This window comes from Macrobrachium rosenbergii, chromosome 45 (genome assembly GCF_040412425.1).
Source record: "Macrobrachium rosenbergii isolate ZJJX-2024 chromosome 45, ASM4041242v1, whole genome shotgun sequence".
Taxonomy (NCBI): Eukaryota; Metazoa; Arthropoda; class Malacostraca; order Decapoda; family Palaemonidae; genus Macrobrachium; species Macrobrachium rosenbergii.
Window position 1 is genome coordinate 20,679,015 of NC_089785.1, and position 27,713 is coordinate 20,706,727.

At 38.0% G+C, this 27,713-nt stretch overlaps 1 protein-coding gene across 5 annotated transcripts; it reads right to left on the bottom strand.

Annotated features, from left to right (window-relative positions):
* Positions 1-649: 649 nt before the first annotated feature.
* Positions 650-21,389, bottom strand: LOC136829765 (RUN domain-containing protein 1-like). Of its 5 annotated transcripts, none has more exons than XM_067088634.1 (14): positions 21,146-21,389; positions 15,706-16,333; positions 13,203-13,311; positions 12,334-12,477; positions 10,693-10,846; positions 10,288-10,382; positions 8,935-9,025; positions 7,521-7,687; positions 7,076-7,209; positions 3,956-4,151; positions 2,718-2,876; positions 1,586-1,731; positions 1,309-1,403; positions 650-1,088 (listed from the first exon to the last, which is right to left on the bottom strand). In XM_067088634.1, the coding sequence occupies exons 2-14, from the start codon at positions 16,329-16,331 to the stop codon at positions 982-984; spliced, it is 2,223 nt and encodes a 740-aa protein (XP_066944735.1). In that variant the 5' UTR covers positions 16,332-16,333; positions 21,146-21,389; the 3' UTR covers positions 650-981. The 5 variants fall into 5 exon arrangements, with proteins under 5 accessions (XP_066944735.1, XP_066944737.1, XP_066944736.1 ...); XM_067088636.1 differs by having other exon boundaries at positions 21,085-21,151; XM_067088635.1 differs by lacking the exon at positions 21,146-21,389 and adding an exon at positions 17,956-18,179.
* Between the last annotated feature and the right edge of the window lie 6,324 nt (positions 21,390-27,713).

The following is a 27,713-nucleotide window of genomic DNA, read 5'->3' on the forward strand; positions in this document are numbered from 1 at the left end:
ATCTGTTTGGTCTTTTATTATAATTTTAGATTTATAAATATATACTCGTATAAAAACATTCTGTGGATCTAACGTGATTCTTTTGACCAGAGTTGGTGCTTATAGTATTATATACATTAGTTGCATTGGTGCATGGTTCAATATGCACATTTGGGGTTACTGTGCAATTAATTTTCCAGAGTACATTTTATCTACTACTTTTCTCATCCATTCACATCACATGTCCAAACCATCTGTCTTTGAGACCCAGTCTTGAGTCTGTTTAACACTGGAACAGTATTATATAGCTGTATGGGTGCTTGATCCACAGTGGGTGGGTTGCTTTTACATTTAATTATTTACAGTACATTGTCTACTAACATCCTCATCCATTCTCATCGCATGTCCAAACCATCTCAGTGTACGAGACCCAATCTTGAGCCTGTTTCCCATTTGCTTAACTCAGTGGCATCCATGCTAAAAACTTAGCATGTAAAATGAAAAAGTTTGTGGCATGATAAAAATTTTTACTCCCTGCTGTAGTGACTACCAGTGCAAGCAGCACCAAACTAACTACATTAAGGAACAATAAGAGGTAAAATTGCAAAATTGTAAAGTGCCTGGAATTCACATTGCTTCAGATAACAGCATTAGGGTAAGGAAAGAACTGTTCTGCATTATATTGCATTCTATATTTGGCTGCAAACTGGATAGATAGTTTAGTCATAGAGTATAATAGAGGATAAACTACAGCCCTTATACACTGGTCATAAAAATAAAATGCAAACTCAAAGTCATACTTCTGTTTGAATAAATACTATCATACGGCACAGTACAATATTTTTTTTTGTCTTATAATACTAAAGGACTGACATGGGAAGGCTCAAAACAAAAATAAAATACTTCTTTGCAATTTCAGTAAGGAAGACGCCCAACTTCATAACATTGTTAAATATTTCCTTTCTCACTCTGCTAAGGTCATCAGGTAACTATGCTTTAAGTTTAAAATGCATCCTTAATATTCTGGAAAGGTTGCACAGCCAAGTCAACAGGCAAATCGAGGTTATATTTGTTGAGTTTCTCCAAGGACCGGAAGGCATCTTCGAAGCCTGGAATGAAAAACAGAGTAAATATAGTAGAGTCATTAAAGTAATGTATAAATAATAGTAATGTTTTCAGGTCATTTATTTTAATACAGTACTGTATTGTTATTACTATTATGACCCAGTACTTTGGTTCTAAGTTTAAAACTTGTTAAAAAACTAAATTATCTTTTTTCTATCTTGTGTGTTGAAAACCAGACAATTGCATAGTAGGGAAGATGCATACCTGTTTTGCTTACATAACTCCATGATTGATAGTAATTCTCAGTTAGAACTTGTGTCCTGAATATATGGCGAAGCCAGGTTATCAATTTCTTCTGGCTGCAAGAAAAGAAATAAATGAAACTATTACTTCTGTCTCAGATACTTGACATTTCTTTAGACACGCAGCATCAAAACGAGGTAACACTGATGTTCAGTAATATTATTCAACTTGAAGTTCATTTGTGTCAACATCATCAATGAAAACAACGCATCTGTGAACTTAAAACTATCCAACTTACTTCAATGCGGCACAAACAAAGGCTTTAAAGTGGGAATCGTAGCTTCGTTTTAATGGGGTGTGAGATGCAATAATACTGCCGATGATGCTCAATAACGCTTGTTTGCTGGTTAGCGCTGACCCGCCAGTGATTTCCAAGTTAAAACTCTGTAGGTAGTGGTGATACAAATAAATAAGTGGTGGTGATTATCCTAATACATAACTCATGTAGTCTCAATACAACAGATCTTCATTTAAAATTTTTGGCTAATGTTTTTAAAAGTTATTTGATAGCACAATCAGTTTGCTCCATGTTTAAAAGAAGGTCCAAGATCTGGAAATTAACCAACTCAATCAGCAAAGTCAAGTTCGCTTAGACGACAATCTTAATCTCCTCCACATCCAGCTCCCAAACTTTATATTCCATCCTTGAGGGTGTCATGACAAAAAAGTTCAAGTAATGATGAACTTTATGGGCAACTTGTAAGAATAAATAGGTGCCTCAGTTAGGTTTCTGATCCCCTAGTATACTTCCACGAATTGAGAAATGGATTCCTGTGCCTTAGAAAATGAAGACAAGTATCTGCTTCCTTGACAAAGTGATGAAAGCAGTACTGAATGTGATGAGCATACTTCTTGGAAATAGTTCTAAGAATTTGTCCCAATGAATGAGGACCATTTTTAAGAAATGAACATACATCTTCAAAAATGATGAGCACTAATCCAGCCCTTAAATGGTCATTAATACACATTTATTGTATTGTTGTCTGGAAGTCACCCATATTATCAGGATCTGGTTCATATTTAAAGGCTTAAGCAATGAGCAGTAAAACTACCTTTTTCTTAAGGTACAAAATAGAATTACTAAAAATTGTTAAGTTTAAAACATTATTCATCTGGTATATGAGAAATCATTACATTTTACAGCTTAAAGAATGCTCTCTGTACAATAAAATACTACAAGAAGCTAAAAAAAAAAAGCTTATATTAACAGGTAAGGATTACCTACAGAATGCATGATGAATTAATCACCGTATCACATACACAGCATAAATTTAAACAGGGATGAAAAGACCATTATCAAAGTATATTCATTGCACTTGTAATCAAGGAAATGATTTGACATGTGGACTAAGATAACTTGTATCACTCACCTGACTCAAACGCCTGGCTGGTGTACGGTTGTACTGGTCACCCTTTTTCAGTTGATAATATTTTAGGATAAGGTCCCATGCATGAAGCAGCTTGGTAGCTTTTTGCGATCGTTGAGGGAAGCAGGATAAAAAGGGCACTAAACTTTGGCTTTGTCCAACCTGAAATTAAATTAAAATAGCATAACCAATTGCAATTCCCAACTTTCAACAACGCAACTCTTCAGGGGCTTGTGCAAAGGATTTGCACATCAGTGCAAGTAAAAACTAGAGCAAGGAAGGAAGTAGACATCAAGAAAATTAATACGAAGAAAGCAATGCATCAGGGCAGCTGAAGGGGCACTGCAAACAACCTTTATGGCACTGAGGGTGGAACCCTTTTAAGAGGCGCACAGTGTTGTGTGACCTCGATGCACTTATGTGCATATGGTATACGGATGATGAAGCTGAGAAATGTGGCACTTGGCAGCTGGAAAACAAACTGAGATCTCAAAGGAAAGGGGGGAGATGAAGTACTCAGTTAGAAAATTAGCATTTAAGGAAGAAACAGGACAGACACTGATATAGAGAGTCAGAAAATTGCGAAAATTGTGTAAATGAAATAAGTGAACAAGAGAGAAAAAGTTGAGAAAAATTATTTTATGTAACCCCATAAAGGAAAAATTTTACTTAAAACACAATGATGAAATATTAGGGTTAAAGAGACTGGGCTGCAATGGAAATTGTTCTTGGTAGAAGAGACAGAAGTATGTACATTGGTTTGGTTCCCATACAATTTTTTTTAATCTAAAGCTCTCATTAGTAGCAAGAAAGAATTTCTACACTTGTCAGTCGCAATATATATTCATCAATCATGCATGAAAATGATTTAATATTGATTAACATCCTTAAACATTGAATCTCTGACATGTTACATTGTACTAACAGTTTAGCATATCAAAATTTTCATTCAGTACTCAATTATCCAAAACCTTAAGATTTCAATTAAGACTTATCAATACTGTATATTGTATGCTGAAACCAGAAACTATATTTAGTATAATGAAAAGTTTGTACTGTTCGTTACAAAAAATTAAATAATATTGAGTACTGTAACCTAAAATGCCAACATTTTTAGGAACTTCAACATAAAGTCTTCTCTACTAACCAAAGTTAAGTAGACATGCATGCTCACATTAAGTTCTGATAGATATTTCCATTGACAAACAGGAGTATTAACAGGGATTCAAACACAGACTCACAGGCATTAATCCGTGCTGTATCAGGTCTCGCAGTGCTGGAGCAAGTTGCTTGCGAACTGCCAGAACTAAATCCTCGTGGTACGACACAACAGGTATCTCTTCCGAGTCGCTCGTGTAGTCACTATCAGCGGGAGTTTCTGGGCCTAGTATTTCTAGAACATTATTTATGGAAACCTCTAGAGCTGCTCTCAAATCGCTGCAATGGACGCAAAAAGTGATTTATAATAATATAACAATGCAGATTTTTTATGCAACTCACAATTCATTCAGTACATATGATGATACAACCAGATCTTGGTGGAATACAGTAGTTGGTTTATGTTCCTAAGGTTCTAACTTGCACAAAAATAAAAATACACTTTGTAAATATGCTGTCAAACACACATGTTAGTAAACATTAGAAAAAATTAAAAGTAGGAAAAATAGTACAGTAACATATACTCCCAAGATTTTATTAAAAACAAAAATTCAAACCACAATAAATACAAAAATTATTCAAAGATGAAAAATATACTAAAGGACATATCACAAGAGATGAGAAACATGTATGGTATCTAAAAATTATTTCGTGGAAGGAACACAAACCAATATGAAATTATGGATCAGGATTCCTGGATTCTGGAAATGCCGTAGAAAGATGTAGATGCATTTAATAACTGGCTGATTAACCCTTTCGCTTATGATTCTTATGACAATTATGTCTGTGGGCAGTAGCAGTGACTTCAGTGGTAAGCGTAAAAATGTTTATACCTTTGTTCAAAGATGCATATCTTCAACAGTTTTCAAGGTAGACCACTCAAGTTTGTTTCATTTTGCAGCTGATTACATATTCTATACAATGGCATAAAAAATCCCCCCCAAAATAACTATCATGTGGGTGAAATAATAAGTAGAAATTACAAAGGACTTAAATTTGGATATGTTCATATAGGTCATCGGTAAACTAAAGGGTTAATAATAAACACTGCAATGAAAAAGTAATTTTAGAAGCCAAGAGAAACTACAGAACTAATTAAAACCACAAAAAGTCATTAAAACTTTTCCAGGGCATAAGAATCAACATTCACAGGGAAATGTAAATATGCCATCCACAATAATACATCTATAAATTCAAAGGAAATTAAAAAAACTAGGCATCTGGTAATGATTAAATATAATCTTTAAAAAAGTTGACTTTTTACTGCAACAAACTAAAAAAACTGAGTTGTAAAAAACATTCTACCCAAAAACCTTGGAAAGTGAATGACGACCATCTCTATTTAGGCAATCGGAAGTTACATCTCAAATTTGAAAAACTGGAGACAATCAGCTGAAGATAGCAGTCAAAAAGTTGCTCACACTCAGTAACCACTAGGCATAAACATATCAGAAAGGCATGACCAGTTCTTCATGCCAATGTTAACCCTTTGAGATTCTGACATCAAATGACATTGTCCTACTCCGAACCCTTGAGATTCTGTTGATGTCACACCAAAAACTTTCAGCAAATTCAGTGGGGCATGTTAACTTTGTCATCATCTTCTTGTCCATTTTCTGATACTGTAATGTCATATGCCAAAAATTTTCAGCAAATTTACTGGAGCATTTCAACTTTGTCATCATCTTGTTCACTTGAGAAAACAATGTACTGTACAGGTATCCAGCATCAAGATGACACCAAAATCAGCTTTATACCACAAAACATAAATTCACAGTAAGCAATGAAAGCAGAAATTGCTGCGTCCATAACAGTCAGTGTGAGCTTTGCTACAGATAAATTTTGAGACCCCAGAAATCTCTTAAGGTTTAAGCTGACAAAGAAAACCTGGCAATTTCACTACAACCTGGTAATTTCCATAAAACTATCATAGGAGCAGCATACTTCATATGATGTAATGTTTATCCAAGTTTTTTTTTTCTGACAACACCCCATCTCCACCAGCCTCTACGACAGTACCAAGGACCCAGTTTTAGGATTCTACACAAAGTCCATTAGGGTTAGGACAATAGTCTGCAAGATTATCCCACCAATAGCCAGTCCCCCTCAACCTTCACCTGCCTATAAATATGCAGAATGAAGATGACTGGATCTAGCAAATTTAAACATGGAGTTTCTTGCGATCTCAACTCTCTTCAAATACAGACATTTAAAATGCATAATAACAGATTTAATGCTTAGAAAAGCTCTTTAGGAGACTTAAAAAGAATGCCCGGGTTATTTTTTGTCGTACACTTGGTCATCTTATTGATGTGGATGTCTGAAATTAACCGCTGTAAAATCTTTAAAATCAGCAGGTGCTTGGGATTAAACATTCTGGACTGCATTATATTTTGCAGAATACTAGGACATAATTTCTCCTATGACAGGATAACATTTCCTTCAGTATTATTAAAATGGCACACAGTTCACCAATATATTGGTAGATGGGTAACCAATCACTGTATTCTACAGAAGAAACACCATAAAATTTTCATGTTCTTGGGAGGTTCTAAAATATTTGCTGCAGGTTTGTATAAAAATTTTTTTTTTGGCATGGTTGAAATATCCATAAGGAGAATTTCTGAGGAAGTAACGCAAACTTAAAAATGTATATCAATGGCACTGTAAATATATTCAAATAACTCAAAACTGCCTTTACTCCTAGGGGAGCAATGTTAGCCTACCTCTGAAGAAAGTTTAAGGCATAACGACCAGCAAATAACTGGATTGCATGGACTGATCCTACCCTGAAAGGTGTAGGTTAAGTCTGTCTAACTTATCTTTATGACGTTTATACATTAGATGTGATGAGAAAATCACTGTGGAAGCAATTAATCCACAGGTTTAGTTTGAAGAAGGGGAGTTGTCACCACAAATGAAGTGCTGACATTTACAAAAGTACAGGAATGGCAGAGTGATGTAGGGAGAAAGTGATACCAAGTCAGGTATCTGATGCTCAACAACATTTTGGTAGTTAACGCTTGGATGACATCAGTCATCCAATCCTGGAGGACTGTATATTTACAAAACCAGTTATGCATTTCAATGTACAGTACCTGTTTTCCCTCCAAACCTTTACTTTGATTTTATTTTGCATATGTGCGTATCTATGCAGTAATCCTAAGACTTGTTTAATAACTTACAGAATTCTATATACTTACCCATAATGGTTCCCTTGAGGTGTTTTCTTAAGCGTATTCTTCTGGAATCTGTGATGGTTTGGGCCGCAGCCAAATGAAAGCATATTCAATAGTATTGTGGCTCGTTTCACGATATGTTCAGTCTCCCTGCGTAGCTGAAATTTAAACAGGATTTAAATTGAAAATATTTTTTCTCAGTGCTGATAATTGGGAAGTATTTGGTTATATTCTTAATCTCTATCTGGTGAGGTGATTTTCCATCAGAATTAACGTGTACTCCATTCATCTAATCATGTCTAAATGAAAGAATATGCGATACTCAAAGAAAATGTTTTGTTAACAAAGACATTTTGCTCTTAAACAGCAAAGTTTGCTAACAGTATATTTTTACAATACAGCACTGTACTGTCAATGATCATTAATCACAGGGTTTAATACACGAACATTAAGAATACACAGAAATCACCTGTTCCTTCTCACTGCTTCCTTGACTTAACTTAGAAGGCATAGTCCCAGATCTTCCCTGCCTGCGTTCAGCCTCATGCGATCTTCCAACACCAGGATGTCTCTGCTGAGGTTCCTTGCAACCACATTTTGTTGTTTTGGGGTCTACTTCCCTCTCACCTGCTTCACCTGTAGTGGATTTCAGACTAAAATTAAGGATTCTCTCTCCAAAAAATCCACAGTACAATGTTAGTAAGTTTAAAAATTTAATCCCAATGTAATTATCCTTTTGGAAATTCAGATGTAATGACACTTGATAGTCAGGTTTCCTGGGCAAATCATATACCTGGAAGGCAGTTCTTATGTCAGTGAAATAGGCTTTAATGCCAAGTTAAAAAGTCAATTTGGGTTTCTGGCACTGGCTGGAATACATTCAGATCTAACAGAGCGGCTGTGTTTGCTTGCAGAGAGCATCATCCTACCCCACTTTGACAATTAGACTCTTGTCCTCTTTTTGGGCTGTATGAGAATTTCATGCTTGTCCTTGACTTGCTAAATTTAGCTGCATAGTCTCAGCTCCATAGTCCTTGCAATGCAATCTACACCACAGACATTATATACATACATGTGCCATATACACACATATACATGAGCCACAGGGGAAGGTTAACCCGCCAAGTCATTTTCATGGCTCTAAACTAAAGAAAAAGGACCAAGTTTAAAATCCCTATTACATGAAGGTAGCATATATTATTAAGGCAGCTTTGCTAACAGTGGCCTTTCAGTTCTCTGGCATTATAAAACTAGCACTCAAGAATATCTTTTGGCAGCAGAGTGCTTGAGCCAATTCGATAAGGAATGAGTTTCAGAAATATGCTCTTCTCCACTATTACCTTCAAGAATCAGGGCCACTTTGTTAACTTTCCATAGAATCCCTGAATTTTTTTATCTTCCCAGTTTCTTCATTTGGTCTAACTAAAAGTCATTTTTGTTTTATTCCTCTACTTGTTTACTGTCCCATCAACCCAAAACCAGGCCTGTCTGAGGTAAATTGTTTAATTAATACAGAGATAGATGTGAGAATTAATTAATTCAGCATGCTATATTATACAATTCCTTTCCCCTTGGGTACTCACTGCCCAAGTGCCAAACCATGGCTTTTATATCCTACATAATCACTTATTTCAAAATGCATTTACGTATTAGTCCACTACCAAAGCACCTGCCCAGCCTTACTCACCCACTGCTCATTAGTTTTTCCCAAGTATGGAAAATATATTAACAAAGCCATGAAACCTCAGGATAAAAGTTCTAGGTTGTAGCTGCAGTATTTTTATACAAGTAGTATGAAAACTAGCCATAAGAAACGAGGTTGACTGATAACTTACATGCTAAAAATAAAGTTCCTTTGGATCCAAGTCCCATCCTTCACTCACCTTGCAAGAATATAATAAACCTCTCCAGATCTGTTATTTGTGTCTGAAGCTGTGCTATAAGCTGTTCTTTCATCTTCAATGGGTTCACCAGCTATTGAGATGTTAAAAGAACCACAGGCATAACATTGCATCCCACAAATCAATAGATCCCGTTAGTAGGTATTATGCAGGCATTAGATGAGTCCAAATGCAGCACATGAGAAAAGAAAAGATAGTTAGTCTACGAGAGTAAACAGTATTTTTACAAGAAAAGGTGAAATATAGTCTAGTGCATACCAGGACCTATTTGGCAAGCTATTTAAAATACTTTCCATTACACAGCGTGCATAATAACAAGGCTTATACCCTTAACCTACAGCAGTCCTTTTGATCGTGCATTATTTAGTTTTTTACAAGTGCTGACATACTTTGAATTAGTGTACTTTGGATGCTGTAAGTGTGAAATTAGTAGTGGGAGAGTTACAGTGTCATGCATATCGAAATAACACCATGTTAGTGAAAACATCACTTAAATTTGTTTTGGCAGTCTTAACTTTAAATAACTAATATTCAATGACATTTATCCTTCATACAGGATATTGTTATTTATCCTTCATAAAGGATATTGTTATCTAAGGTGCAAATTTCCAAGGCCTCATACAATTTATCATAATTTTTTTGCCATGCCTTTGGTATTTTTGTTAGCTGTGAGAAACAAAATCTACTGTATTTTTACTACTCAGAATTACCGTACATGATTATTACGAGAAATGTTTTCAACAACATTGCAATATTTGTATATACCAAAATTATATGACCCCCACACAATGACAGACTTGTTGATATCCCCAGCACCTACTAAATAGAACTGTAACTGTTCCTTCAGCTCATTCTTAGGATTTACAAATAAAACCACCATTGAACTCTTAACTACTCTATGTTAAAAATATAATAAGCAATATCCATATACTGCACTAATCTATTAAACTTACATATATTAAAAATTTAATCCAATTATAGATACAGTTACTATACAAAAAACATTTAATTCACATGTTAATATTTCCATTTTCTTAATACAGTATGAAGATAAAAGAATTATGACAAAGCATCACTGCAAACTATTAAACAAAACAACAATGCACAAAAGGGTTCAATGTAATCCTTGTATGAAATGGCTGTACCATCAAGAGTCATAAAAAATCACAACCCATACTTGGTATCAAATACTACTGTTCAGTTGACACAAAATATTATAACCTGTTATGTACTGCAAAATATACAAAGCACCACAACATTTTATTTTTGAAAACTATTGCCAACATTATTCTTTTCCTACAAAGAAACCAACATACAGTAATACGTAAAACATACCTCGCAGATGGCATGGTCTACCTGATTCCTCAGATCATCCACGGTCAGTTTCTCAAACTCGTCCACGTTCAAGTTGAGCTTCCCTTTTAACTGTTCTGTAAAATATACATCACATATCAAATCAGTAGCTTTGTACATATGATTAGAGGACTGTCATGAAAGTGGATTTTAAGCATAAGGTATAAGCCTGCCATTTGGGGTAAGACAAATGTAACCACTAGCTGATATAATGACCAGAGGCTATATATTAAAGTATGTAGCTAGAAAATTATTATTATTATGAGAATTTAGGATGATACTTCAGCAGTCTGGTTAAACCATTTAGTAATAATAATAATACTACAAGATATAAGTTTATCTATTGCTTTAAGGGAAGGTGAATCGTGTCATCAAGTTGCTACTCGCCAATGATAACTCTCTGCTTTTCCATGACTTTGGACTGTGGAGGTCCCCCTTCACCGGTCTGGTAAGCGTAATTTTCCAAGTCCTCGAGCTGCTGTTTCAACTTTTCAATGAGTTCCTTCTGGCGGGTTACTGCAGCTATTTCGTCTGCATGTTCCTGAAATTGTGAAGAGTAGCAGAAATTCAGCAATATTTTGAACAGGTAATTTATAAATTTTCAGTGCAGTGTTCACACTGAAATTTTAAATTTTCAGTGGCTTTTATTAAACTTCATAACTGAAAATTTGCAACTTAAATGGCATACTGTACAAAGTCCTGCTCTCTTTCCCAACTGTCTAAAAAATATAACTTCTACTGCATTAGTAATTAAGCAAATTTCATGTCTTATATGTGCAAATGACTGCCTTCCTTAAGATGTAATTATCTCAGTGCATCAAGAGTAAACCCTAATTTCAAATCTGACCTAAAATGGAAAACTGTGATGGTTTTTTGGGAAGAGAATATGTGTGTCATCATATGCTCCCAAAATGCTCACTCTGTACTTGGGGTTGGAAATTGAGACTCTACCAGGAACCAATAGGTGGGATGGCAAAACAAAATTGTTTTCAGACTTTAATAATAAACATTTACAAAACACAAGTTCGTACTTCACTGTAGCCATGTGGCTGCTGGAATAGGATGCTCATGATGTGTCAGTTTTTGGTAATGGAAATACTTTACTAATATTAATTAATTAAATAAAATATAGGTATAATAAACCTAAGGAAGCTCGATCATTTACTACTACTTCTCACCCAGCATTTCATTAGATGTCTGCATAGTGACTTAACCTATGCTGCTACTCCTAAACTATTTTTCAGTCAATATTTGTCTTGACTTAGAAATAATTTTCTTATGGATTCTGTACTGAATGATCAGAGGGGGCCCTTTCTCATTTTTCCGTCAACCAGACAGCTCCTGCCTCCACTATTTGGGCTTTCAATCATGGAAAAGCTAGACTTGAAGGTGCATCTGATTAGTACTGATCTCACTCCTGAAGAGTTTGCCCTAGATTTGCACCAAACCAGAGGAGGAGGGCCAGACACCAAAGATGGCAGGAGCAACCTCACTGACTGAAGCTAAAGAGATGGTGTGGTACCCAGCCTTAGTGCTTCTCACCATCCAGCTGACATAAATTCTTCCATGAGAACATACAATTGGAGTACCCTCTTTTTCATTCATTCACCTTTGCTAAAGAATACAGGCAGTCCTCGGTTATCGGCGGGGTTCCATTTCTGAGGGTGTGATGGTAACCGAAAATCGCCGCTAACTGAAAATCGGCGATTTTCGGGGGTCATCGGCGCCAAAAGAGCCGATTTTCGGTTATTGGTGCCTCTGTTAGGTACGCATCAGCACTGAAAAGAGCTGATTTTCGGTTATCGGTGCCTCTGTTAGGTATGCATCGGCGCCAATACCCAATTATCGGCGCCGGTAAGCGGAAATCGGCGATTTTCAGCACCGAAAATTGCCAATTTTCGTCGCTTGACAGGCACCATAAAACCAGATCGCTGTTAACCGAGTCTGCCGTTAACCAGGGACTGCCTGTACTTGGAGAGACAAGGTACTGTGCTCTGTACAGTAAAGTATCTCACAAGAATACCCTACCTGTTTACTCCCTGAATTATGCTTGCTTTTAGTTGCCTCTCGAAGATCTGGGATGCCACGGTTTGCGAACTCTTCAAGCTCTTGAAGTAAAGCTTCTTTTTCATTTGGTGATGCATCAACTATCTGTTTTAACCTGAACTGAACCTGCAGAGTAAATACATTGTCATTTACTTCTTGTGAAAAGTTTTGTTCCAACAATGCAAACGTACACCCATTCCAAGAAAAAAATCTTTTGGGTATATTCTTGGAAGTACAATAATACATTTTAAATACCTATACAGTATAATAATTTTACTACAAGTATGTATACTTTCCAATTAGGGACCATCTCTGGTAAATATTTTGTCACAAAAAAATGTGATTTTAAAGCTGTTCCCTCAAAGAGGAAAACTTGAGAATTTCCCACCTCAGGAGTATAGATACAGTCACATTAAAGCATATCCTGGTATCTTTTAGTACCATGAAAGCAAACTATGCACCATGTAGGCAATATACTTAATTGTTGCAAAATTGAAATTGCATGTTAGTTAAGGCAGCATCACAAAAAATGAACATGCCCAAATGAAGTTTATCAAATAACGATTAATTAGTATAAAGTCTGATGGCACGATGCCAGAAAATGCGATTGTGTAACACGACACTAACTGTCATAGTTTCAAGATACAACTTCATTTAAAGCCTTACTATCAAATGCTTATCTTACATGAACACAGTCCCATCACATGAAAAAATACAGAATGAAAATGAAAGCAATCAGAAGGGCTAATATAAAAATGAAATTAGAAAGGCTAATATAAAAATGAAGAAATAAGTATACACTGTATTCATTTGTACTCTACACGTACTGTAACCATTACAATTCACTATACCTGTGCAAAATGAGACGTAAGAGACATCAAGGAATTGGTGAGTTGCTCCTGCTCTTCTTCCAGCTGCTGTACTCGTTCTTCCTCGTAAGACTGTTTAATTCTCCTGTGCCTGTAATGATGTATATAAGTAGTTAAATCACATGTGTGATTATATCATGCCTACTAGTTCGTACATATGCAGGACTGCCTAAAGTACGGTACTTCTGGTACATAACAGCCAAAGGTTTTTCAGGGAAATAATTAGATCAGATTCATGTCTGCAGTCTAACTCTGCATCAGGATCTGTAGAATTTAAAATCATCAGGACTCGATACTCAGCCAAGCGTCTCAAATCTAATGGGACATCCTAGTAGCCTAAAGTAGAACTCATGTTTCCTGATCTAACCAACACTTCTTTCTCCATGAGTCACATCATTTCCAGTTCTCAAGCCTTGCCCTAAGTGATCATGCTCTAACCTTTGTCTATGCTTACTTAAGAGTCCAAGTTCTGACTATATTTCTTATGAAGCAGTGGGTGGGGTTGTTTTCCAGTTTCAACTAGTTTGGCCCCAGCAGTACAAAATTCTCTTTATATCTATGTTTCAAGTGAAGCTCTTGATGGCCATACTGCAACAGAGCTTTGACTTTGCTGTCTATTGTTTCTGGAGAGTTACCAGTGTTGAGTTGCCTATAAAATGAAAACCTGATGAAGGAGGGCAGTTCTTCCCTTGTACACGATGTCGATATTTTATGTTGTTAGAAGAGCCTCTTAGGCTTCCTTCAGTATGTCTGTAACAGCAATGTAATGAACGGCATTCATCGTTGTATAAATCTTCATTGTTATATCAAACAGTTTGGCTATGCTATAGTAGGCATGACTCTTCCCAGGGTAGCAGGAGCTAATTCAAGGCTCCAAACGGCTCTGCTCCCCGCTTTTGGTCAATCTCGTACGAGTAAACGAATTGTGGAACGTGATTATTTAGCCTACATAACCAGACTTGTACAACCACAAATACTACTGTATACCCTGACAGAGACATAACATTCACTTAAATCTTTGCATCACCACAGTGAGCCATGGAATTCTATATGGTACATCTTCAGGGGAGGTGTTGGCGACGGTAAACATATCTGATAACTTCTCTGCTTTTACAAAGACTGCGAAGCAGAAGCTGTGAACAAGTTCCTTCCTGTTTGGAAAAGAAAGCCACGACATTATGGCTCTTATGAAAAAGTCTACCACATTAAAAGTTGTTGCTTTGGGTTGATGAACCAGCATTGCATATAAAAAAAAAATTGAAAGACTTGGCCATGGGCCTGTGAGGAATATATGCAGAGTTCATCAAGAATGGAAAAGCTTGAAAATTGAAATAAATAACAAATGTGGAAGATGAAACATGTTAACCTCATTCCTAATATAGTCCCTAATAAGGGGTTCACTCAACATAAGATATCTTATGTGAACCATAGCCATGCTACTCTAGAGTAACTCACCAGTGGCTAAATAAGAGTAAAGGCCACAATGGGAAAAATCAAACCCATAGTAGTTCATTTACAAGTAGAGGCCATTCTAAGCTTGTCTGCCTATTGATGAAGAGTTGCCACAACAGAGAGAACTTGGACCGTGGAATAAAAAGTTACAAAACAAAGCTAAGTGGCAAATTCATACTACATCCTGAATAGAGGAAAGATAAAGGACCCACTGCTTCCATATCAGATACATACATCCAAAACCCTTTAACAGATTTACAAATGCAATTCAGAGAGATTAATTATAGGAAAAGCTAACAGTTTTTCCTGAAAAAAGGAAACCAGTTTAATAAGATACTAATCATTCATGTCCAAAGCAGACGAAAACGAAAACAGGTCGAAAGCAAGAAGCAAAACAGTAAATATATGTACTGAGAGAAAATGGAATTGGGTGACAGAGCCTCAGTTATATACTATAGTTCTGGCTAGAGCAGGGATGATTCCCCTCTTCTCTCTCCTCTAACTTTGGAGGAAAAATTTCACCCCTCATTAAAAAAAAAATCCTTAGGACCAGCCCTGTGACAGTCAAGAAATAACTCATTTGTCTAGGTGAGCTACACTACTTAGAAATACTCCTTTGTACAAGTCTTTTGTGGTCTCTTCATGCATTCTAGTTTTCTCTGGAATAAATGCCTATATATATATATATATGTATATTTTTTATTTTGCATCAGTGTTTGTTTTATAAATGCAAAGCACCATTTTTACATTTCTTCAACCTGTTTAGTTTATTATTACAATCACATTTCACTAACAAAACCTGGAGTTAAAACACATAGCCTAGGCTAGGCTCAAGAACTTCTAGTTAGCGAAGAAGTTAAACAGCAATGATTGGGTTATATTGTTAATGTCACTGAATCTGTAATATATATATACAATGACATTTTATTTGACATACAGTACTAGTGCCAAAAATTGTTTTCAAAATCCCATAGAGTAAAACTTGCAGTACAGCAAAAATAAAACTTCTAGACAAGAAATGCACTTTACTTACCAACTATATTCTGAACACGAGTAAAGTGACCGATTATCGTCGTCATCATCTGGAGCACCCAGAGGGGGCCACCTTTCCCCTGTGGGTCGACCATCTGAGTCCCATTCATCGTCACCAATACCACAGCCTCCAATATCAAAGTCCCTTGAGGAATAACTTTCCAACTGTCCATCATCGTCATGAAAATTTCCATCAGCACTTTTATAAGTCTTAAGTCCTACGTTAACGTCGTCATAATTGTTCTCGAGGCTTCTCTCGAAGAAGTCGTTATCTTCTTTGGATACTGGAGTCACTTGTAAATCACACTGTAGACTTTGAAATTCTTTTTCCTTCAAGGAAGAGCCTGCGCTGTAAAGCACACCACGGTCAAACGAACTGGCTCGGCTTAAAGTTTTGACGAGGTCAGAAACTCCCTTTTCGCCCACAACTACATTTATCTCGTTCTTGTGTTGCTGATCTACATAATTCTGGATTTCGAGTTCTTTGTTCATTTTGTCAAAGTCGGCAAAATTCATGTCCTCGTCCCTGACGCCATTGACACTAAGGCATTTGCTGTCTGCTGGATTACCAGACAGAAAGATAGATGGTCTGATAACGTTTGGCTGGCATTCATTTTCGGTGGTCATAGCTGAAAGGAAAAGAGATCATCAGCAAAACTTTAACAAAATAATACCTAAATTCTTTTAAAGTGTTTCATGTTTTCAAACACAAAAATATAGTGGCAGATGCATCCTGTGGAAAGAAAGGCAAAAATTAGCTTATCCCACGGTTAGTGTGTCAAATGTATGATTAAGAAACAGAACTACCTTAGTTGCTCTGGGGTGACATTTTGACCTATCTTCTTCCCAAAGGAGTCACCTGGGTTTCTGGTTAAGGACTGTAAGTTGAAAGAAACCTTGTCTGGAGACAAAGATAAATAACTTCGGTCCAAGTTTAAAAGTACTTGGTGACTCTGTATTACTGAAATAAGAGAACTATTTTCATTGACAATGAATAAATGAAATTCAGTGCCAACTTAAGCAAACTTTATTCACAGTTTAAATTTAAACTTTGAGTTCTGCTTTCTATCAGAATGGTGACACTCTAAGCAACTTTGTACCACAGATCTCAAGAATCCAAAAAGCCAGAAAAGAAGTGTTAACACCCAACCACAGTAGAATATATATCCTTCAACTAAGAGAGTCATAACCATAGCTGAAGGAGGCCTTCTGTGGTGCCCTGTGTGTCTTTGTATCACATTTTAATTATAGACATTTTCTTGATACACAAAGCAGCAAAAAAACACACACATTGAAAAGTAGTTCAGTATCATTTTACATTTTGTACTGCCAAAATTAATGTACTTACGCTGAAGAAGGATGACACCAAATGCAAGGTATGGTATACTTGAAAGATTTTGGATAAAAAAAAAAATTCAAGATAGTGTTAGCCAGTTGCAGGTAACAAGACAAAACAAAAACATCTATAAGAAAGCACACGATTGATCAAAACTTGCACAAATCAATACAGGGTTATTACCTGACACAAATATGCATATGTAAAAATTAATTTACGAAGATCAAAAAATCCATGACACTAAATGCAGTTACTTTGAGTATGAGTCAAAGTCAGCATGACTCTCCCAACTTTGGGAGGCCTCACCAATTACTGGACTTCCTAGCATACTGTTTAAACCGGGTATCGTTGATTCACAAAGCCTCAACTGAATCAATTCATACATTTTATAAACACATGACGCTTTTTATTTTCTTTAAATACATCCACATTCACATCCTCCATTTATTATTTCTAATAATAAGACATTACTGATTACTGTAAGATGTCTTCTTACTTTTGCATTCTAAAAGTCTTTTACCAACAAAAGAAAAATCTGCTTATGAAATACTTTCAAGGTCACATATCTTTATTATTGTACTATTTCTCAAGTCTTTGAAATAAAGGGTCTTAAAAAAGGCCGAACAAGATCAAATAATCCTCCCTGCTTAATGAGCATGTAGCACATTCTCACAACAAAGGTCTGTATATCACACAAAGAAACCAACTGACCACTGTCATACCCTAGTATTTCTTGCACTGTATTGAAACTATCATTCAAGCTAACCTTACCTGGCATTCACTGAAACTTGTGAATGGACATAGTACATTTACTGTCAATTTTTCCCAAGCAAATCCCTCTCAAATTTTGTCATATCACACTTCAGTACCTTCACTTCAACTGATGTCTGAACATAATAATTATCAGTACTGTACCTCTCCAATAACAGAGCTGAATAACCTAGCCTCTACCTGTTGGCCCACTTCAAGGTTAATTTTGCTCACGCAGCGCAGGGAACGCTAATTCCCATGAAAGGCCGTCTTGCTCTTATTTTGAACAATGGCTGAGTGATGAAAAACTTAAAAACTGTAAAAATGAAGACACCAACCCAACCTTTAAATTAACTAGACTACAAGCAACTTCTACTAAGAAAACTAATAAAGACCATGTCAATATAAATATATGACGAGTTGGCAACTTATGAACACCTGTTGGCCTGAAGGACAAATATCCAAACACCTGTTCCCTTTTCAGGCTGTACTGCTAACCACATCCCTTGCAAAACATTCTTCCTTTGATGGACGGGCTATTACGTGTATAACTTATAGTCTGGGGGAAAATTGCAATTATGTACGCTATCAGAGTAACACACACAGATGTAAAAATAATGGAGATTTTTTAAACAGCCTTTAAAGATTTCTTTTCCTGTAGAGCATTTCAAATCTCCAAATATTTCGACAAAATAATAAAATAAAAAAATAGCAAGCAGATTCTTTGGCTCATTTGAAGCATAAATCTCACACAGTGTATTATCTCACCCAAATGGGCTCTTAATTGCTCCCTAATCACTGGTTCTAAGACCAAATTACGATTTAAATCATAGAGAAATGAAAATTTTACATCATGAATACTGGAAAAAGTAATCCCAAAATACATAAATTACAAAAATGTGGGCCCCAGATTCCTTCTCACAAATGGAACACAGAATTGTCATATGAAATCGGCAATACCTGTATGACTTGTATGTGGGAGTGCAATACTGCCCTGTAATGAACTGCAAATTTTTCTTATGAAAAGTTAGTTGCACTGGCCTGGCCAATAGTGAAGTGCATCTGGTTCTTATCAAACAAGAATGATGTCAATCAGTTATTCCTGACTTCTGGATATCTCAGACCTCTGATTTGGGGAGGCCAAATCTAAAGCGATGACATTATGACACTGCTAATTTTGTGAGGGGTGGTAGCAATCTCCTGCGGTCTCAAGATGGACCTTTACATCGAGGTGGTAATCCTTCTGGGTTCAAAGATATCCTTAAATGGGCATCCCGAAAGCAGTAGCCTGGCTCATAAGAAGGCATGATGTTGTTAAGACACCTTCAGCCTCAAAAAAACTGAAGGCCAGTCACACAAAGGTCTAGTTTAGCTGTGGTCATAAAAAAACTGAAGGCCAGTCACACAAAGGTCTAGTTTAGCTGTGGTCAAAGACTATAACAGCCTTGAAAAGTCTTGCATAAAGTCACCTATTTACATCTTGAGAGGCACACTGAGGCACTTGCTTTATCTTAAAGATTTCATTCTGAAACTGAACGGTAATGTATTGCTTTGTTTTGTTTATTGGTTTTTATGGATTGTCACAGCATAAACTTGAACAGTTATTCGCGAACACTGTTTTCTCTCTGCAGTAATTACAGTACAATACATTAATGATTAAAATCAGTCTGCCAACAAAACAGACAAAGATGAAAATTATAAATCTTTCAAACATCTCACTAAAATAATCTGCATTATGGGAGAGCCACTGTATAACATACTTCTGTATAAATTTTGCTAACACAGTTTGATCCTTCTGACCATTTTTTATAACATGAATCTTCCCACCCTGGATAGTCAGAGTGGGAATTGAGATGTCAGTTCTGCCAAGGCTGATAATACAAGCAGACTGAGTAGGATCAGTTTTCCTTTTAGTAAGCTTGTAAACCTTCACTTAGGTCAGTCATGCATGATGTGCTTTGAGCGTAGCAAGTGCATTGAGCTTACCAAACTTGATTATTTTTATCTGACCAACCAGTATTAAGCAACATAAAAAACTGGAATATCTCTCAAAATACAGGCTAGGAAATACATACAGAAGAAGTTATTGGAAAAGAAAAAATAAATTAATTAATAAATAGATAAAAATGTTAGTAAATTATTAAAATATACAAGAACAGTTTTAGGGTAGTAATGCATCGCATCTTTGCTAGAACTTTTGAAGTTTCAATTGCACAGCATCCACAGGGAGACTGTTCCACGGCCCAATGTCGTGAGGAATAAAGGGCTCGTGGAACTGAGAAGTTCGACAGTGAGACACATTTACGGCATTCTGGTACTACATTTAGATCCTGAAATGCCTCCTAGAGACCATTCTCTCAAAAAAAAATGTACTATTATACAATGGAAGCAATGACGGAACAAAAACATTTTGTTTTAATTTAGATTTTTGTTTCTAATGTGAATGGTTATCTACTTATTTCAAAACTGCAATGAATATTTACTGAAATAATTGATCCATAGTACAGTAATTTAAAAATTAATATGTGAATATGTACTGTGTCGAAATGTACATGATTATTACTGTGGATTTCTTTACACTTCTTTGGGGCCAAATGTCTTGAACATCATTATTGCAAAGGTTTTGACATCCGGAGGTATAGCATCATTTATGTAAAACAATACCTGTGTTTACATATAAGAGCACTAGCTAAGAGAAGAATCAGCCAAATTTCAGAGGGCTGGAACTAGGTTTGCATAGTATTCAGTTGTAATGTCTAAAACAAAATACTGACGTCTACAGTTACAACTGTCACAAAGTTGCCCAAACTGTCCACAGCATGCAGTAAAGTGCTTGCATGAATTCATGACCATAAAAATAGCATGATGATGTATCACTGCAAATGGTATTGACGTAGGTTAATTAAAGTTAGTAATATCAAGGTCTCACAGGCTGACGAGGCCTTTACACCTACAGTATTTAAAACAATTGTTACCTAAAGCTTGATTAATTTGCATACATAATTAAAAGGCTGCTCATAAACCACCCAGATGAAGAGGACTGTTATGAACAGCCTTGTATGATCTTAATTTTGCATTGCCTGGGCCAAATTCGAGTGTTAAATTTTTGGGGGAAAAACATTACAAAGTACCCCATCCTAGCCTAAGGAGGGGGGAGGGTGGTTCGTCTAGGGCAAACCTAAACTACATACGATTAACATAGGTTCCATTAGATGAATCTAGCATGATTATCTTTCATCCCGCAAGGAATGAACACAGAAAAAAGACTCATTACAACCCACTGACAAGTCATACGTAATGTGGCCTATCCAGCACAGCTGAGGATTTTGACAGATGGTGAAGTGGAGACGAGTACCTTGTGAACTCTATATAAAACCTCCTTGAAACGTATTTAAAAAGCGCTTTGTTCGCCCTGCAGGATCATTTCACACGAATTTCCCCGCTGGCCGGTCAGAAAAGGTAAAATCAGGACGTGATTTCACGTAAATCTAAGACACTGGTGATACGCAGCCGATACACCTCCAGAATTTCGTATTGACAGATCCCACTGACGTTCCACCGGTATGTTGTCGGTTGGTGCTAACGGGGACGTCACGTTCTCTTTACAAAGCTTAAACAACCTACGAAAATTACTTTAAATCAATCACTGATTTTATATAAATAGCTATATAAATATATATAATAATAATTAATAATAAATTAAAATTTATCTTTGACGTTATATCTGTCATAATTTTAAATTTGTGGGCAAAATTCCATGTCACGTCGTAAATAGAGGTTCCCCCTGCGACATTGACTGTTCGCACGAGTGATAACAAAATTACCATATTTTGTTGTCTGCTACATTTTTTTTAGCATATGTTCATGTCAATCAAGAATGACGTCAATAGAGTATTTTGATGTTAATAGAATATAACAGAATTTTTATTCGTAAAATTTCTAATATTATAATTTTGTTTGGACTATTAGCACGCAGTCACGAGACAGCGGTATTATTAGTAGTCAACATTACACGACAGTGAAATAGCAATAGATATTGTGTCCGCTTATTTACGCCAGTCTTTACAGAAACATGCAATCACATATCTTTACCGAAGTGGACATATTTTTATCGATCAGAATGTGTGTCACGCCTAGAGCCATTCATAAATTTTTATAAATAAACCGTCGCAGATTGCAGTTCCCCTCAAAAAGGAGACTGGTCATACCTTCCTACGAGCTCCGTGAGTAAAATGCAAAAGAACGAATGGATAGAAATATCAAAAGAAGGAAAATTAAATGCACCGCTTGCTAGATGTTTGCCTGAAAGTGTTCAGTGGTCTGCAATAAAATATCGGCAGATGTTAGCTAGCGTGTCGTGGTCCTTTCAAAATGCAAAACAGGTTCCGAGAGTATGTAAATTATGCAAAGGCCGCTGCGGCCCACTTTCGCTGAAATGATTAGAGGCATAATTACAGATGTGCAAGAATGATGTATTTGAAATAAAGTGATTACACAAACACACACACACACACACACACACACACACACATACACACACACATATATATATATATATATATATATATATATATATATATATATATATATATATATATATATATATATATATATATATATATATATATATATATATATATATATATATATATATATATATATATATATATATATATATATATATATATATATATATATATATATATATATATATATATGTGTGTGTGTGTGTGTGTGTGTGTGTGTGTGTGTGTATGTGATTAGGCATAGTTTTCCTCTCAAACAATTTTCGTTAATTGCATTTTGCACGTAGCATCTATAACTTTGCGAAAACTTCTCAGTTACACATGCATCTTATCTTCAAGGCTGAAAGTTTAGAAGGAAAGGACAAATACTGTTGCTGTGATACTCCATTTATTTATTCCTATGCTGACAGTCGTTTCAGACATTAACTGATGGTTACCATCAGATCTTTATTATTAAATAAACAATCGAAATACACTCCGATAAATCGGTGGATACGGTTCAAAAGTTAAGATTACAATGAAAACATAAGTTTAAAAAAAGAAATTTAACAAAGAAACATCACTGGAGGCAGCTGGGAGATTCTCGATGAAGTTTTACAAGATTGGCTCCTTTGGCTCTGGCGAGAGTTTGAAGGCAGGCACCGAACGCGTCTCCCATTGGAGTGAACACAATCAGAGGGCACCTAAACAACCTCATTATCTTTGATGAGGTCTTTCAAGGGAGGCTTTATGCCAGGTACTTCCAGATAGGGCTGATATATGGCCCTGTTGTTGTGATGGATTTGTAATAGCCACCTACGTGGAGAAGCTTGCTTGTCTCTTCTGAACAGTGTGTGTGTGTGTGTGTGTGTGTGTGTGTGTGTTTTGTCAGCAAGGGCATCAAGGAAAAGCCCTTACTGGCTTGAACTTGGAAGCTGAGGACTGAATTATTTTCTTGAAGTTGTCCACGAGCCTTTTTGTTCAGGTATTTTAATGGCGATGAGATGTCGTTCACGATATATATTATATATATATATATATATATATATATATATATATATATATATATATATATATATATATATATATATATATATTATTGTGGCTAAACTGGCTCACACACCAAAGGTCTGAATGATATGTTCCAATACTCTCTAGACCTGCTACACTTCGTAGAGTCCATGACGAGTTCAGCTGACCTCCATCAAAGAAGAAACACTTAGAACATTTGCTAATATCAAGAGGAAGATTTGGAGCTGGTTAGCAAACTCGGTAACTAGTCACATAATTATTCAGTTGCAAACGTCCTTACCTGCAACCTCTATACTACAAAATACAGGATGATTGAAGATACTGCTTTCCAAGATTTGGTACCTCTATCTTTTTATCATATAATTGTAGTTTGGTTGAGAGACCCTCCTCCATGTCTTTCCAAGGGAGTCCAGTGATAGGAGTTCAGCCATGAGGCCCTCCTCCATAGCTATCTTGGAAGCCTAGGATAGCCTAGGGGCTACACTTTATCAGGCAGATGCACTTACTGGGCAACTCAGGTAAGCACTTGGCTATGGCTGCTGAGGGGACACCCTTGGTAGCTTCCCAGTTTGGGTGAAAAGCCCTCCTCTAGGCTTCTAAGAGGAGCCTAAAGGTAGCAGTTTGGTTGAAAGGCTGACCTCAGGGGCTTCTTCAGGTATGATGGACTGCAGTTCACCCAAGAGTTACTCCTCTTAAGCTTCCCAGGGAACCAGGGACTGGGGTTGGGCCAAGAGAAAGTCCTCTGCACTTCCCAGGGAAGATTGTGATCCAGGGCTCCATGGCTTCCTGTGCCAGCCCAGTAGCTGTGGGTCAGGCAAGAGACCCCAAGGGTTCATGACTGGGCCAAAGGAAAAACTCCTTTTGGCTACCCAGGGGAGACTGTGGGCCACAGCTTGGACAAGGCCTTCCGCAAGGGTTTCTTGTACCAGCCAGGGGCTTTGGGTCATAAAAGGGGCTCCCCTGATGTGTCCCAGGGCAGCTGGTTGGGACAAGCTGTTTTCCCAATAGTTCTTCCTCTGTTTGGTCATAAAGCCCTCCTTTGGACCTTACCTGCAGAGTGCAAGGGTCTTGGTTTGGTAGGAAGGCCCTCTTTTGAAGTTTCCCTGTAGACCACTGGGCCTCAGTGCAGTCACGAGATACTCTTTCAGGGCTTCCTTGGCCTCTTGGGGGGCAGGTATATATCTGCCAAGAAGCCCTCTTATGGGATTCCACCAGGCAGCTGTTGGCTCACGGTTTGGCCAAGAAGCCCATCTCCAGGGCTTCTTGAAGGAAGATAAAAACTGTAATTTGGCTGATTGGCCCTCCATCAGAGCTTCTCAGGGCAGTTCAGGACTGTGGTTCATCCAAGAGGTCTTTCTTACAAGAATAGCCTAGGGGACAACCGTTTAAACAAAAGGCCTTCCTTCAAGGCTTCTTGGAGTACCCAGGGGCTGCATTCTTGAGGGATCTTGTTGGAGCCCAGGACCACAGTAAGGTCGACAGACCCTCCTCTGTTGCTAAACCCCAGGGAATAATGATTATTTCAGAGACCTTATTACAGTGCTCCCCCAGGGTCACTGGAGAACCCAAAAGTTGAGGGCCAGCCAAGAAACCCCACTCTGGGATGTCTTGGGGATTCCCAGAGGCTGTGACACTTCTAAGAGTCACTTATATGGGGCTTCCCAGGGCAGCTTTGAGTCATGGCTCACCCAAGAGTCATTCTCTGGGGCATCCTGGGTCATCCCAAATGCTGCAGTTGTGATGGTAGGCCTTCTTTCATGCTTTCTTTAGCAGCCCTGAGGAAGCAGTTCGGATGAAAGCTCTCCCCCAGGGCTTCCTGGGTAGCCTTGGGGGTGCATTTCAGCAAAAGTTCCATTCTCTGTGACTAGCATGGCCAAGCCTCTCCTCTGGTGCTTCCCTTGGGAACTTATGTTCGGCTGGTATCCCCTCTTAAGGTAATTCCTTCCAGGGGCTTTGGCACCCATTTTGGCTTAGAGGCCCTGTTCTTGAACTTCCTAGGGAAGCCCTGGACTGCAGTTCGACTGAGAGGCCTTCCTCCCATGTTTCCTGGGGAAGCCAAGGGGCCGGAGTTTAGCCAGAAGGCCCACTTGGAGCTTCCTGGCGAACCCCAGGTAATGCTGTTCGACTGGCAGGTCCTCCTCCAGGACTAAATGAAGTAGCCTTGGAGCCAGGGCTCATCCAAGGGCCTCTCTTTCATTGTTTTTGTTATGGACCCTGGGGCTGTGGCTTGGCTGGAATCCCCACCTTCATGGCCTTCCAGGGGAGCCCAGAGCTGTGGTTCGGCAAATATGCCCTCCTCTGGGGCTCTCTTTCAGAGCCTGGGGGCCACTATTCCATACTTCCCAACAGGCACTCTTCCATGCTTCCTGACAGGCACTTTTCTATGCCACCTGACAGGCACTCTTCTATGCTTCCCTGCAGACCCTAGGACCTTGGTTTGGTCAAGAGGCCCTCTTACAGATCTTCGTGTAGGAACCCAGAGGCTGCGCTTCAATCAAGAGGCATTCCTTTTGGGTCACATGGTGGGGTCTGGGTGCTGCAGTTAATCCAAGAGGTACACTTCCACGTCTTACCAGGAGAGCACCAGGGTTGCAATTATGCTTTGAGGTCCTCCTGCAGGACTTCCCCTATAAGCTATGGGGTCATGGTTCGCTTGGGTGGCTCTCCAACATGCTTTCTCAGAAAATCCAGGGCTCATGGCTCAGGTAAGAAATCCTCCCGATGGACCTGTCAGGGTAGTCTGACAGCTCCCCCTCCAGGAGGAGCAGGGAGATGACATTTTGGCCTTCTGAGGTTGCCAGGGGAGCCCAAGGTCTGAAGTCTGGCAGAGAGGTTCATTAAGAGGGACTCACCATGGTGCCTAGCCCATGGTTTGACCAAGAGCTACTTCCTTTTGTGATTTCCAGGGAACCCTTGGGCTGTGGTTTGTCCAGTGGGTTCTCCTTCAGTGTGGTCCAAGTGATATCTGTAGTCGCGTTTTGGCCGAGGAACTCTCTTCTATGAAATCCCAGGGGATCCTGAGGACACTGTTTAGTCAAGAGACCCTCTGGACCCTCCTGCAAAGGGTTGGGCAAGGAGCCTCTTGGAGGACCTCCTTTGGGCTGCCCTTCAGAACCCAAGGGTTAAGGTTCATCCAAGAGACTATTCCTGTGGAAGCCCTGGATCAGAGGCTTGACAAAGATGCCCTCTTCCATGGGCCTCCCAGGGAGCTCAAGGAAGCCCACAATGGTTTGGCCTAGAGGCTTTCCTCCGATATTCCCCAGGGGATACGGTTCATCAACAAGGTTCTTTTTCTGTGCTTCCGGTGGTAACCTAGTGGTATTTGGCCGGCCAAAAAACCCTCTTCTGGACCTTCCCAGGGGAACCTAGGGGCTACAGTTCAGATAAGAGAGCCCCTCTTTGGTTCTTTCCGCAGATGATTGGGGGCATTAATTTCACCCAGAATCCCTCCTTCCTTGGGGAGGCCAGGTAAGATATTTTCATAGTCTAGAGTTGGGATGTCCAGTGACAATTATACACAATTTGATACATTTCTCAGTTTTGACAAACAGACCGAATTCGATACATGGAGAAGAAATTGTTTACATGAAAATTACACCATTTTTGTTGAGGCTCACCGGCTATGAATAGAATTTACCATATAGCTGAGCCAAATTACAATAATTCCAGAAAGAGGAAACTTGAAGGAATTACTCAGCCTCATGTTTGGTGAGCCAACTAGGCATCATCTATCTTTGGGTCAGGCTCATCTTCCATTCCACCACTTCTAACAGCTGATGGTGGAGTGGTTACTGGCCCTCAGGAAAAGGCTGAGCTGCTTCGTCGAGCTTTTGAAGCTAAACAATCGGCTGAGGATGTCCTTTTCCCTGATATTTGTCATCCTGAACCTATTCTTACAAGAATTTGCATTGCAATCTAGGGATGTAAAATAAAATTCTTGATAATCTTGATAGCTAGAGCAGAGAAGATCCTGATGGTTTCTTCCCGTTGTTTTTTAAAAAGGTTTCTAGTATGTTGTCTCCCAAGATTAGTGGATTCTATAGATTATTATGTCGAAGAAGCATCTTTGCAGATGAGCAAAGCTTAGTGATACAGTGCTTGTTTCGAAGAGTAGCATATCTGCAGGAAGCAGTAACTACAGGCCGATTTCTATTTTCCCCGTGCTCTCCAAAGTTGCAGAAAAACTTATTTTTAAACCACTATATAAGTATGTGGAATCTAAAGGAGTGCTAGCTGAGAGTCAATATGCATATTGACACTGCCATTTGCAAGGGAACCTCGATAAGGATTTTGAGTGTAGAGTAATTCAAATAGATTTTAGTGCTGCTTTCGATTTGGTAAATCAAAAGACACTTATTTATAAACTTCAGAATCTTAGAGTGGGTG